The following is a 15,600-nucleotide window of genomic DNA, read 5'->3' as shown; positions in this document are numbered from 1 at the left end:
GAATGGGGAAATTTCTTTGTACATGATGACAACATGTATCATGGGTGGGGGACAACAGGTTCACTGTGCACTTTGTTTGTAAGAAACTTTGTTTCTTAGAACTGTTATACTGATCCATAGTTTTGATAATCTTATCAGACATTTTTCATGCTGCATTCAGAGTACTGCTGAAAGATTGTGTTAATCTGAAAGGCAAGTCATAATAATATGTGATTCAAAAATAAAATGTTAGAATAGTTTTGTTTGGCATCTTTGACTACTTGAGGGTGGCACTTGAAGGTGTACTTCCTCTTGATGTCTATCAGATATCTTTGATGCACTCAGCGCACAGGATGTCATCATGGGCGGTCAGGAAGCCCCGCCCCACCAGGGACACAGAGCACTTTTTGCAGTTGAAGCAGTCGTTGTGCCACTGCCGATCCTGAAACGAGATGTACTTACTACCTCCCAGACCTGAAATCAAGCACATTGAACAGATTGAGTTGGGGTGTCAGTTCCATTTCGGTGATCACAACATTCTATGTTCCATGGGATATGGTCCAGGAAACATCTGAAAGATTCAGAAATTCCATTTCCTACACTTTACTCTCAAATCTCAAAGAAATGTGTTCTTGAAAGAAAATGTCTCTTTTTTTAAAAGGTTAGCAAGATGCTCTTTTGTTCTTAGTTCTCTTATTAAATTATATATATATATATATATATATATATAGGTTAGTAGATAGTTGTAGATATAAATACTGTTCAAAAAAACATATTAACTGAAGGCTGTAGAATATTAGATCAATGAAAATGTGATAATGTATTGGAATCTAACACATAATGAGCTACTCTCAGCCTGTCCGCTGGCTCTCTGTCCGGACTTTTTCTCAGACACCGTCGGCCTGACAACGTTCATATTTGGCATGCGTATCCCGAGGGGTCCCAGACAGACCACGATAGGGCCGGATTTTTTATTAATTTACGTTTTGGCTAATTACTAACATAAAATACTGATCTGAGCCTCCGGCCGATAGAAATACTGCCCCCAGTGTTCCAGCTGCCTGCTCTAGAATTATCTGGCTGCAAGGAGCTGCAGTTTGCTCAAAATTATGGCAGATGCCTTGAAACAAAAACTGAACTATTACATCACGCCAGCTTACTCTAGAATTATTTTGCTGTCGCTCAGCTTTGCTCAACATTAGTGCATTCTCTTGTCCACCCAATAGTACTAGCTACCTAGCTTGCAAACAATAGCCAAACCAAGCTATAATTCAAAGGGACATTCCAAACCATGTCCGCTATGTTCTGGGGCTTAGGGTTATGGGGGTTAGATGGACATTGACTAAATGGTCAATGACTGATTGCTCAAATCGGTAACAAGACTAACAGATAAGTTGATTGGATGGGCTAAGCTGGAGTGATAGCAGATGTACAGTATTTAGTTGGTGTAGAATTGATTGAATGTACTGTACAGGACATATAAAATACTCTGCATGTAGAATGAGCGTGTAGAGTTGCAAATATTCAAATTCTGATTCTTGAATGAAATTGGTCAGAAAACATTATGCAGTTACCTCACCGTGACAAACCCCTGACTTGGTTTTATTAGTGTTTTGAATGGGAGACATGAAAGTGAAAGTATACAAAAAAGTGATAAAACATGGCTGCTACACTGGGCTGATGGTGCTGAGGGTACTGTATATTATGTGGTGCTCAATATGCTAAAACAACGGACACGTGGGTGTAGAACGTGTAGACAATTTACCACTGATAGCAGTGCTGCATGAGACACACTTCTTAGCAAACAGGTTGCAGAAGCAGTTGAGGCAGTAGGCAAAGTCATCGCGGGAGGTGAACCGCTGGCCAGACAGTTGCTGCTTGCATCCAGTGCACAGGAAACATTCCTTGTGCCAGGGCTGGTCATGATAGGTCACCCCGCCAGTGGTGATTGGCTAAAGTACAAGGAAAAGGAAGTGAGAAGCTGTTTTCAGCAATTGGCGGTCACCAACACACTGCATATGAAGTATGTGAAGCATGCAACCCAGTGGTGTACGAAAAGTACTGTATGTTCCACTGGTGTAGTGAAACCAACAGCTGTTTACCTTCAAGCAGGAGACGCACTGCATTGCAAACTGCTTCTCGTAGCACGGCAAGCAGTAGTTGCTGCCATCTTTGTAGATGAAGCTCTTAGTTCCCATCGGAATCTGACAGTGCTGGCAGAAGAAGCAGTCCTCATGCCAGCTGTTGCCCTTATGCTCCATCTTCCTGGAGCCTGAGCAAGGGAGAAGTACAGGGAGGGAGAGAGAGTACGGAGAGAAAGAGAGAAACAGAGCGGGAGGAGGTGGAATAGAGATATTGAGATAATTCTAACAGTCGTGCCTTGCAGCGATACATGACAGTACCAGAAGGGAGGGGAATAGGTTGGAACACACCGGCCTTCCAATTAACACAGGTTAATTCAAACAATTACTGAGTGATTCAGCCCTTACCCAACCCCTTCAAAAAGAACACTCAAAAATGCATTCAGGTAGACCTGTGCCATCCACAGTTAGAAGGCAGCCTACTCCATACAGAGCTGCTCCCATGGCCTGAGATGATGCAGAGTATGAGCATCTTAAAATATGTTTTACAGTATGTCAGCAGATCTTAACCATTTATAGGGGAAAGAACAAGTCAGATTTACTACCAGGAGATATTACATTTGCAACTGTATTTCACTATGTGTCTTTTGATCTTGTTTGTAGGTCAAAGATATTTGTTTGAGATACTGTATGGATACCATTTACCATCTAAAGAACCATAGAAATAGTACTTTGAAAACGTTTTAAGGACTTCTAAATACATGTGGTACTGTAATCTAGACAGTACCCATTATAATTATAGCAGTTTAGACTATTATGGGCTCTGCAAATCTTTACCAGGCATAATGGTGTTGTTGCACTCATGGCACTTGGAGGAGTACTCGTTGGCGTAGCAGTCAGTGCACAGCAGCAGTTCATTCTTGGTGGTGAAAGGCTTGTCCACCAGAGAGCTGCTACACTTCAAGCAGTGGAAGCACTGGTCATGCCAGTGGCGGTCCTTATATGAAAGGTCCTGAAGTATGATGGGGGAAAAAGACAGTTCTTCAGATTAAATATCGCTGTCCATAGCTATCTACAGCTTGCTTACATTACTTAATATAGCCTACATTACATTACTTGGTTTTGCTAGTTTTGCTCAAAAGGTGTGGCATTGTGAGTGTTTTGGACCTACCTTGCTGCTGCAGCCAATGGTCACATTGCATTCCTCACAGGTGTTGGAGAAGAGGCCCTCGAAGCAATTCACACAGTACGGGAGGTCCTCACGCAGAACATACTTCCTCCCATACAGGGACTCCTGGCAGTTATTGCAATCATAGCGCTCTGACATCCTGGCTTGAGTCTCTTGAAAGCTCCCCTCTATGGAACATGAATGGAGGAGGAGGAGGAGGAGTAGAAGAAGAAGAAGATTTTATTTGTGACCACAGATTTTACTCAACACACTTGTAGTGTAATGGGCGACACAGGAAACATACACACATGCATTAGGGTCGCTGATGAAATGCTTCTCTGCTCTTAGCCCGTCCCTTTGTCCTTCCCCCAAAGGCAGCCGCGAGCAGACCAGGGCACGTGCATGAGCCGCGCCCGGGGACCAATCCCAGCAGTCCTCTCCACCTTCGTCAGGGACGGACATTGTTCACGGGGAAACCATTGCGAACACGGGGGGAAGAAACACTGACAGAAAGGCCCAGGAGACTGCTGTGAGGGTGACAGTGCTATGTACTGTGCCACCGTGCCGCACGTGGACAATTTTGGGGTTCAGTTTCTTGCACATTCTTGCGATCTCCAGCCGGCTGCTCTATGTGCCGCTCCTGAGTGTCACTTACATCTTAAAAGATCAACATTTATTACTTTTCCATTAGTCTAATGATATCTTGCTGCGGCTTTTTGGGATCACAAGGCAAAGGTAATCATATAGTTACCAGATTACTGTCTTTTGGGGACATACCATTGTACGCTTTCTGGAAAAAAAGCATCTCTGTTGTCCAATGAAGAATAATTTAAGTCACATAAAGCCAAAGAATGCGAATGTGAATAGTAGAGCATGAATGTGAGATTATCTTATCTGAAATACAGTACAGTGCCACATACAGTATATGACAACGGGCTGTAGGGATTCCCCCATGAGTCTTGAGGTAAACACCTTGCCCATAAATAGGTGACTAAATTTAATCGGAAACTGATCACAGATGATCATGTAACTGATGATACCCACACTCCACAGTCTACTCTATGGAACTAAACAATCCACTACAGCACCTCTATGGAAAAGTGATTAGATACAGTAAATACAAATGACCACAGAACATGAAATGATACAGTGCACGGTTCTATTAGCTGTCCCTGTTAGGTCCTCTGGAAATCTGTTCACATACACACACACAGACACACACTGCAACACAAATGAAAACCAAAGATACATCTATGAGGCCTGGTTTCTCCCACCAGCATGACTGATCTTAAGCTGAAGCCACAGGTTTCTCATTACTACAGTTCTTTGATCAGATTATCATCATTCAATCTCAGCCAAAACCACTAAGAAGATAGAAACTATATGTGCACAGTAGCAAGGTTCTCCATCGGCGGGTTGGATATGTTCTACCTGGCCCTGAAAATATCTGTTGACGTCAGTCAGGACTCCGGATTTAGTTATTCCATCAGACCACTAGAAGTGACAGGATTGCCTGAACCACCACTCCTACCACTGCAGCCCAGCTTCAGGTCTGCACATTACCACGTCACTGAGAGCCAGAAGTAAAGGCAATGAGTGCTTTTGGGATCCTGAAAATGTCATTTCAGATAACAGATAACACACCAAACTAAACTGCTCCAACAATATTCTAGAGAAGTTCCAGTGAGGTTTAAAATCTAATCATCACAGTGAAGAGATTGAGACAGTGCTGCTACAAACATAAGGTCTCTCAGTTCTTATCTCCACCTACGATGAATTCCTAGAGAGGAGGTTATGTTTTTGGTGCCGTGTAATTTAATAATTTAAACATGGCATGATGGCAAAGATCAGCTACTTTGAATTAGCTAGTTATGCTCGACAGCTACTGCTGTCCTCTCATGCCTAGGTACAGAGCATCTGGTAAGTATTCATATTCCTTCACTTTTTCCACATTTTGTTATGTTACTGTACAGCCTTATTCCAAAATTGATTAAACTATTTTTTTCTAAAAATTCTATACACAATACCCCATAATGACAAAGTAAAAAAAGGCTTTTAGACATTTTTGCAAATGTATTAAAAATAGAAAACAAAAATATCACATGTGCATAAGTATTCACTTCCTTTGCTATGACACTCAAAATTGAGCTCAGGTGCATCCTGTTTACACTGATCATATCATGCCCCCGCCTCGCCAGCCCCGCATTCGTCAGGCTACCATGTCCTCTGACTCCGACACTGACTCAGATTCTCCTGTTTACATCCCAGAGGGCGCAGCGGGAACTGCGCTCTCACCAGTCTCAGCCATGAGCTGGGTGCGCTCCAACTCCACACCTGCCTGACGTCACCAATCAGCCTCAGCCATGAGCCGGGCCTGTTCCCACTTCACACCTGCCTGGCATCTCCAATCAATTCATCTCAGCCAGGTTAAGAAGCCGGGCTACTCGGCAGTCGGTGCCAGATCGTTGACCAACCTAGGAGGAGATGACGACAGCCTTCACGTGGCCTCCTCCGTGAGTAGCAAGAAATGGTGCAAGAACAGCTTGCAAAACTAATGTCGCCAACCAGTCATCACCCAGCTGGCAGGCCGAGGTGCAAGAGGCCAGAGGGACATCGAACGTCCACGTCAGGACGGGCGGCCATCCCGACCATCGAGCACCAGGTCCTGTCAGTGCTCCAGCTTAATGTAGAGGGCCTCACCACCGCCAAACTGGAAGTCATCCACCACCTCGCCGACTCCCACAAAGTAGCAGCCGTCCTCCTCCAGGAGACACACTGTGACAGTGACAACATCCTCAAACTGCCCGGATTCCAGCTTGCCGGATCCATCCACAGCAAACAACATGGACTTGCGACCTTTGTCAGGGACGACCTTAGCTGGACAGCCACTGGCCAATCTCCACCAGGCTCGAGTATCGAATGGCTGTCCACTAAAGTGCAGATCACATCGGTTGTCAATGTCTACAAGCCCCTGCCATCAACGCTGACCATGGCATCTCTCCCGCTAGCACCTGCACCCGCCATCTATGCAGGGGACTTCAACTGCCAAAACACAGACTGGGGTTACAGCCACAAAACACCAAACGGAGAGAAACTAAGCCAATGGGCCTCCAGCGCCAATGCGTTGCTGTTGTTTGATCCAAAAGAACCTCCCAGCTTCTTTTCCGCACGCTGGAATACCCACACCAACCCGGACCTGGCCTTCGCTGTGTGCCACACGGCCCAAAAGCTGGAGAGACGCGTCCTGGAAAGGTTCCCCCGCTCACACCACCGACTGTCCATCATAAAGGTCCCATCCCTGGTGCAGCCAGTAGCAGGGAAACCCGTCAGGAGATGGAACTTTCGAAAGGCAAACTGGCAGTCATTCACTGAGGAGACAGAAAGAAAATCAGTCTGCCTCCCAGACCCAGACAATGCCGGCGTGGACGTCGGGTATGCATCGTACTGCAAAGTACCCCTTGGGGCAGCAAGGAAAACCATCCCCCGTGGCTTTAACGCAAAGTACATCCCGGGCTGGGATGAAGAGTGCAGCCACCTCCTGCATTTCCACCAGCAGGCAAGCTCCAGGGAAGAAGTGGATGAGTCCGCAACGGCACTCCTGCAGAGGCTGGACACCACCCGAAGGTCAAGGTGGACCGAAGTTGTGGAGTCAATCGACTTCGCCCACTCTAGCCGCAAGGCATGGCGGACTATCAACCAGCTCACAGGCAGAACACCATCGGCCCCCAGGTGCCCAGTAACGGCAAACTCCATCGCCTCACAGCTCCTCAAGAACGGCTGCTTCCCAGGTGCAGATAAAAACTTTGCCCGCACAACATCACACGAGGTGTCCTCCTTGTGTAGGGCGGCCAGTGTGGATGCTAACCTGTCAGGAGACTACCTGCCTGAACCCCATGTCTGTCTGATTGCCACGTTCCTGCCTGACCCTTGCCTGTCTGACTACCACGTCCCTGCCTGACCCTTGCCTGACCAATAAATGTGCCCCAACGTGGGCTTGTCCTTGTCTGCTCTTGGGTACCCCTCCACTAGCCCTAACAGATCATCCTTGAGATGTTTCTACAATGTGATTGGAGTCCACCTGTGGTAAATTCAATTGATTGGACATGATGTGGAAAGGCACACACCTGTCTATATAAGGTCCCACAGTTGAGTAAATGGACTGCACTTATATACCACTTTTATCCAAAGCGCTTTACAATAGTGGCCTTTCCCATTCACACACACATTCACCAATGGCGGTATCTGCCATGCAAGGTGCTAGCCTGCTCATTGTGAGCAATTTGGGGTTCAGTGTCTTGCCCAAGGACACTTTGACATGTGGACAGATCTGCGATTCAAACTGTGATTATTGTACAACCCACTCTACCTCCTGAGCCACAGCTGGCCAAATTGAGCAATTGGGGGAGAGGGGGCTTTATCAGGGAGGTAACCAAGATCCCGATGGTCATTTTGACAGAGCCCTAGCCCTAGATGGGAGAACCTTCCAAAAGGACAACCATCTCTGCAGCACTCCACCAATCAGGTTTTTATGGTAGAGTGGTCAGACGGATGCCACTCTTCAGTAAAAGGCACATGACAGTCCGTTTGGAGTTTGCCAAAAGGCACAGACTCTCATACCACGAGAAACAAGATTCTCTGGTCTGATGAAACCAAGAATTAACTCTTTGGCCTGAATGCCAAGCATCACATCTGGAGGAAACCAGGCACTGCGCATCACCTGGCCAATACCATCCTTACAGTGAATCATGGTGGTGGAAGCGAAGGTTCACCTTCCAACAGGACAATGGCCTTAAGCACACAGCCAAAGGAGTGGCTTCGAGACAAGTCTGTGAATGTCCTTGAGTGGCCCAGCCAGAGCCCAGACTTGAACCCGATTGAACATCTCTGGAGAGATCTGAAAATGGCTGTGCACCGATTCCCCATCCAACCTGATGGAGCTTGAAAGGATCTGCAAAGAAGAATGGGAGAAACTGCTCAAAAATAGGTATGGTAAGCTTTTAGCATCATACTCTTGATGACTTGAGGCTATAATTGCTGCCAAAGGTGCTGCAACAAAGCACGAGTAAAAGGTGCGATTACATATGCACATGTGATATTTCAGTGTTTTATTTTTAATACATTTCAGTGGATTTTCACCTATGCAAATTTAGCCCTATGCCCCTCACAAAAATATGAAATTTATTGAAAATGGACTACAACATTCAAATGTTTGCCATTTTTAAGCAGTGTACAGTAGCTGCTTCTATACGTGACATATGTGTCCGTCCGTGTGTGTCCATTCATAGCATGAGATTTAGACCAATCAGGAGTCACGAATACCATTGCACACCAGCACTAGAGGGCAGGCATGAGTAAAAATGTGACAGCTTAAATATTTACACCGTAGGAATCCTGGGAACCAGATGAACATTTTGAGATATAATTATGGTTGCCATTTAAGGCGTTAATTAGATCAATTAATGGAAAAAATCTGCGCTAAAAATGTATGCATCATTGCCTGATGGAAGCGGACGAAAAAACTGCGCTTGGCTCTCTGAATGGAAAGTTTAGACAAAAAAGGCCCTGATAGAACAGTTGATAAGAAAACAGTTATATGCATTCTCTGCAATAAATAATTAGCATAGCATCTGAGTGTTTCTACTGTAGCTTAACATGTTAACTAACTTCTGCAGCAGTGCACCAAGCCCCAGCCGCTACTACTAGCAACGCGCTTCACCAAACCTTAGACAAATCGACAAACTCGGTCATCAAATTAATTACTATAGACGGCAGATACATTGCTATGATAGAAGACAAAGGCTTAATGGAAGCATTTCAAACTGCGTCTTCCAATGCAGCTTACAAGCCGCTACCAAGAGGTATCAAGCAAACGTCTTAGTAGTGATAAGTTAGAAAACAATGTTGTGGTAGTGAGAAGTTAGAAAACGGGTATAAGTTTGACCCCTTGATTCCTTTTTGTTTTTTGCACTAGCATTTTGTACTCGCCCTTTGCACTGTCCTGTCTCCTCCCTGCACCTGTCCAATGTTGTCTCAATGTTATGCACCACATCCGAAAGCAAATTCGTAGTATGTTGAAGAACTACAATGGCAACAAACGGATTCTGATTCTGAACTGCCGCTAGAGTTCACACATTTTTGTGGGTGGCGACGCACCAAAGATGGCAAATGTCCAGTTGTCACTCTCTCCCTCCCTCCCTCCCCTTCCTCCGTCGGGTTGTTGACCTGCAGTTCTATGTTGCTACCACAAGAGGCAGTGTTTATTTGTGCGTGGCTGTAAGCCAGCTCACCTACCACAATAGGCAGTGTTTTTTTGTGCATGGATGTAAGCCAGCGCACCTAGACAAGAGGCAGTGTTTTTTGTGCATGGCTGTAAGCCAGCGCACCTAGAATAGCGTTTGCCGATCTCCGCTGCACAAGTAGAGTAGTGGTGAGAACATAGGACTCCCACCCGGGAGACGGGGGTTCAAGGCCCCAGTGGGGATGACTTTATGGGACTACCCCAAACCTTCACACGTTCATCCTTTCACTCCAATCTTTGTATCCCTTACCTTTGTCCAGAAACAGAAGTTGAACCAATTGCAGCAAAATAGCTAACGTTACAGGAATCATCAGTGTAACCTCTTTAGCCACTGACCGCTACCATTAATGTTACGGAAGCTGCTGCCAGTTGTTGTGAGCTCATGAGCTAACTGGCTATCCCGCTCTTATTGTGCTGGATTAGAATTGGAAGCATTGGAACTGATGTGTACAGGCGACAAGACCTATCTTAATTTATCAGACATTATTTCATGTCATTTCAATTCACAGCTATTTCAGTGGCATGACTAGCTTCCGTTCGACCAGTCCTGAACAGAAACAAGCCAGCCACGCACATAAGCCAGGCTGGACCTGGCCTAGTTTTCAGATAACACTGAACATTTCAAAAACTATAAATGGCATCGCTTAGATATTTGGATGTAAGTGACAGCGTAAAACGCTGAACATTTTGATGCATAATATAAACTGTTAAAACTGTAAGAGTAGCGGCAGTTTACAAAATGTGTGGATATTTTCAAATCACTGCCACCACTCTAGAAAATAATTCATTTCAATGGGACAAAAACTATGAATAAAAGAGTCACTGCTCCTACAGTTATTAATTTTTTTAAGCGGTGAAGCTTCTATACAGTACGTGACGTGTATGTGTCCGTTCGTAGCATGAGACTTAGATCAATCAGGAGTCACCAATCCCATTGCACACAACACTAGAGGGCAGGTATGGTTTTCAAATAACACAGAATATTTCACAAGCTATTAATGCCATCGCTTATTATTATAATAATATTATCATCATTATTACTATTATTATTGCTCAGGCATTTGTCAATCCCTTCTGAGCCCCTAACTTAACTATCCAATCACACTCAGAAACATTTTTAAACGTAACCCTAAGTTGAAAAACGTAACCCTAACCCTATAAGTGAAGGCTTCAACAATCACCTTTACCCTTCGTTATTGCTTCCCTCATGCCACAAGTTATCCAGACAAGCCTTGCACCATTACCTCAAAAGTGTAACACTTTCAGACACTTTTCATGTTGGAAATGTATTTATTCTGTAAAGAATTAATACAATTTATTCAAACCTCAAGTATTGTAAAATTGACAAGCCAATTTTTCAGTTTCTTACAAATATGCCTAGGTTATTGAATAATAGTAAGCCTCAATGAATCACAAAGTATTCAGAATGTGAGATCACCATCACTAATCAAAAGAGGAGCATCTCAGGCAAAAACAAAAACTTAATCACAACTTGCAAAGTGTCTTCAGCTGTGAATCCTTCAGTGCGTGAGACTACAAATAGTGTGTGAGGCTACAAACTAGCAAACGGAGAGAAAGCGTAAATCGCGTTTGCTTAAGAAAGCCAACAAGGAATATCTGATAGAAAGAGCAAACAACTGGTTTCTCTACACTGTCAAACCAGGATCAAACGTGTTGGTGCTATTGGAAAACAGAGAAAATAACAAACAAAAGGATAATCCAGGCACTCTCAAACTATATCATCCATATAAAAAATTAAAAAAACGTTATTATCCTACATAAACCTGTTTAGAGCCCTGAAGACCTATACAGTGATCAACATGTTGGCTTTTTAAAATGAATCAGCCACTACAATAAAGGCGTACTAAAATATTTTCCCTTCCTCATTGATATATTTTTGGAGTGCCTGGATTATCCATCTGATGCCCGAAAGAGCAATTGGATGGAAGCGCAAGTCACTGAAAGTGAAGATGAACCACTTGTGACCAAGTGAAGAGAGGATGACCAGAGATGAGATGAAGTAGTACTTGCCTGTTGGCAGTGGGATGCTGAATCAATGGAGCAGCCTGTGCAGATGTGAGCTGTAGAGCCAGAGGACCAGCCCAAGCTCTGCTTTATTTGCTGACAGCAGGAGCCTACCCCAGAGACAGAATGTGGGGTGACTGGAGGGGGCTGGCTAACTACTGTAGCATACTATAAATACAATGTTACCAGTCAGAGAAAAAATACTACAAGGACATAAATTAGAGACATCCAACAACTTCATCCAACTACTCAGTGGTCCATATTTGTGTGCCTCCAACCTTTAATATATTTCATGGTTCAATAAAACACAGTCCTAGCCATAAAGAATTAATTCAGAGATTACATGACGCATGTGATGAACACTAATCATATTACAAGAATAAAGGCAGTCCACTTTACAAAATTCCTAATTCTCATCGCATTTACTCTCACAAAAGTGTATTTCATGCAGTCAAGGTACTTTCCATGATGTTAATGTTATTTTGAAGGTCATTTGACTGCCTCAGCTTTACCCTCACAGTAAAACTTCAGCTGTGAATCCTTCAGTGTGAGACTACAAACAGTGTGTGAAGCTACAAACTAGCAAACAGGGAGAGAAAGCGGAAATTACGTTTGCTTTATAAAGTCAACAAGGAATATCTGATAGAAGGAGCAAACAACTGGTTTCTCTACACTGTCAAACCAGGATCAAACATGTCGGTGCTCTTAGAAAACAGGGAAAACAACAACATACGTAACAAACAAAAGGATAACCCAGACACTAAAACTATATCATCCATATTTAAAAAACCTGTCACTGTAAAAAACTGTTACACTTTCTGACACTTTTCATGCTGGAAAGGCATTTCATCTGCAAAGAATTATAGCATTTATGCAAACATCAAATATTGTACATTTGTACAACATATTTGACTAAAATAGAAACAGAAGTGTACTACTGCAAAAGATCAAGCCAATTTTTCAGTTTCACACAAATATTCCTGTTATTGAATAATACAGTTAGCTCCACGAAAATACCACATATTCAGAATGTTAGATCACCATCACTAATCAAAAGAGGACCGTCTCAGCCAAAAACAGAAACAAATCACAGCTTGACAAAGTATCTTCAGCTGTGAAGCCCAGCTGTGTGTGCTGTGAAGCCCGCTATGTGAGACTACAGACTAGCAAACATGATTGGAGAGGTGGTGGAGATGAACTGAGGTCACCATTTTCCCAAAGAGAACAGTAATGTAAATCAGTAGCAAACTGCAGTCAGCATGTTGTTCCCTTTCCCTGACTGACGGATGCACACATACATAGACACACACAACACCCTCTGATCTTGAGGACCAGGACATCGTTGATTATGTTACCCCACTGTACAACATCGACACTGTTCACCAATCACTCTCAAGAGCCTTTGGCTCCTGACCAGGACAACAACCATCCCAGGGATGTCAAAGAGAACGTTGTGAGAGAGACAGGATTCACATCACGTGACAGCCATGAGATGTTGTGCTTCTGAATACTTGCCAAAGATGGCAGTCCCCTCATCTGAGCCATCATTTAAAGCACTAACTCAATATGGGTAATATTTTAATTTAATTACAACTACTAATATTATTAACCTATTCTAATTGGATTCTGAATCAGGGCCGTGTCTCCCAGAGCCATCATAGCACTACTTGCGTTGTAAGTTACGTTGTAAACTCTCCCTTAAGATGGCACACTGTTTCCCAGAGCCTCCTTAGTTAAGGGATAACTTTTGAAGGTACATCATAAGCTCTCCCTTTAGCTGACAGGACAGGCTGTTTCCCAGAGCCTCCTTAGCTAAGGTATACCTTACTTAAGGGATACTTTCTTAATGGCGGTCTGAACCCATCGTAAGCTGTCCCTTAACGATGCACTCCTTTCATCCTATCATAATTTCAACCTCATTAGGGCAAAAATATACTTTTCAAAAGGAGTTGCAATATAGTGCACCTCTGTCTATCCTACATGCGCAAATTACATCATTAGTCTACAATCAACTTTATGAAAATTAATTATGATTAATGATTAATGATGGTTTTTGTAGCCTATATACAGTTGTGGGAAGTTAGAAATGTTCCATCCTGCAGCATTTCACCATTGCTGTATTTGGCAGGGAAATCCAGTTGGAAATCTTGTGGGATTTCAGATGGATGTTATTTTGTTTCGTTCCGCCAGGTGGCGTCTTTGAGCAGATTTAGCAGGCTGGGCTCACAGTGTATTTCTCCTATAGTCTACGAATGAGGACAAGCCTGATCATCGCATCATTAAATTTCACATTCTTTAATTTAAATGCTCTGCTGTAAAGTACTTTGAGCTGAATTTATCTGTATGAAAGGTGCTATACAAATGACGTTTTATTGTTATTATTACCTTGTTCTCAAACACATTTTTTCTCCATCTGGTAATTAAATTATTATGAACACATCTACAGTATCTATCTCAGTAACTGACATCGGGTCAAGACGTGGTGTCTGTTAAGTCAAATGCGCAAAATAACTGTATTGCTAACAATGGCTAGCAATAGCTAACTTGAACTGCCTAGAACTAGAAAGATGTGGCGAAAGTGGGGGTTTTGCGTTTTATTTCTGGAACGCATTACACTGGGATGTGACACCGTCCCGGGCACCAAATCCCGAGCTCCGATACATTCGTAAACCCCGCAAGTAAATTTGAAGACGGGGCACCAGCTAATAGCTATAGCTGAGCGCAGTATGGCTTCATCACGATACGAATAAAAAATAAGCTTGATCGGAGTTGTGGATTCATACAAAATTGACAAAGTCGCCATGAGTAAAGATCACTCATTATTGCCAATGATATCCGGACATTAACTATATTGTGCATACAGAGCTTGCAGAGGGGCAGGTTTGACACTCTTGTAATAGAATGCATTCCCTGCCTCACGTTCTCCCCTCCACTTCGGTGGAGGAAGAATTCCGTGGACATGAGTTTATTCAGGCTATGCATCTTGCAATCAATGTATTTTGCTATCTACAGTAGACTGTAGCTACTGTACCTCTGTCTTTCTTTCGCTACCGGTATAGCCTACAGCCTACTTTCAATTTAGTTAAAATAGCATTTCTTAAAATGTAGCCTATTACATTGTGATGCTTTTATTTTCCTACTGTTTCAATAGCAAGTGCTATTTTGGATAGCTAGCCTAGTGGAGTAGGAGAATGTGCATCTTTATCTTATAGGCTTTTCGTGACCGAAGACCGAATGATATTCATTGAACAATCAAATCATTGCTAACAATGAAACAAATTGATTTCTTCCCTGTCTGTCTGTTGCATTCGCTACCAGCAAACACTGAAAATACAGGTCCTCAACTTATTTATATTAGGCTAGCCTATCCAACTGGACCACTCCAATGAATGTTGAATGTACTTTTATTCTTTAAGTTTTACAGAATACCATGTCCACACATGCATGCACTATCTCACAAGAAATAGGCCTACTGAAATAGCCTAACGCAGTGATCAACAACGGGCCCTGGTGCGAATGATGTCACACACAAAATACAATAAATCTGTAAGTAGCTTTGACTTGTGTCTGTTGGCTGAATGACTTTCATTGTGAAAAGATAGGGCCTTTATATTTCTGATATGATTGATTTTTGACTTTAGACATATATTATATAATAATTATATTATTTTTTTGATAAGCAAAACGTAGAAAAATATGCATCAACTAGCTCATCCATGGCTTGACATATTACACTAGCTCGCCACTCGCCATCGAACAACACCCCCCCCCCCCCCCCCCCCCCCCGCTTCAAATTCTTTTATATTCAAATGAACTGGATGGATGTGTTTCCTAGCCCCACCAGTCTTCAGTGGGCTAATAGATTGTGGAGGAGGGGGGTACGTTAGCAGGTGCTTTGTGGCCATGACCGGCCATTCCGCAGGTGTTGGGTTGAATTCGCTAGTTTGATTGATAGATGGATAGATTTAACGTCCACTGTATTGTGTAGGCCCATGTGTAAGAGATGAATGGTTGTAACCATGAACTCAGCCAGAGGTAGATTATCAGCA

General features: G+C 43.4%; 1 protein-coding gene across 1 annotated transcript; it reads right to left on the bottom strand.

Annotated features, from left to right (window-relative positions):
- Positions 1-301: 301 nt before the first annotated feature.
- Positions 302-3,387, bottom strand: LOC311315978 (four and a half LIM domains protein 2-like; the record flags this gene model as incomplete). Its single annotated transcript, XM_084446714.1, has 5 exons — positions 302-453; positions 1,745-1,931; positions 2,082-2,251; positions 2,898-3,072; positions 3,232-3,387. The coding sequence occupies 5 exons, from the start codon at positions 3,385-3,387 to the stop codon at positions 302-304; spliced, it is 840 nt and encodes a 279-aa protein (XP_084302840.1).
- Between the last annotated feature and the right edge of the window lie 12,213 nt (positions 3,388-15,600).

This window comes from Borostomias antarcticus (genome assembly GCF_949987555.1).
Source record: "Borostomias antarcticus genome assembly, chromosome: 12".
Classification (NCBI taxonomy): Eukaryota; Metazoa; Chordata; class Actinopteri; order Stomiiformes; family Stomiidae; genus Borostomias; species Borostomias antarcticus.
Note: the sequence above shows the minus strand (reverse complement) of the source record. Positions and strands in the feature narration are given on the sequence as shown.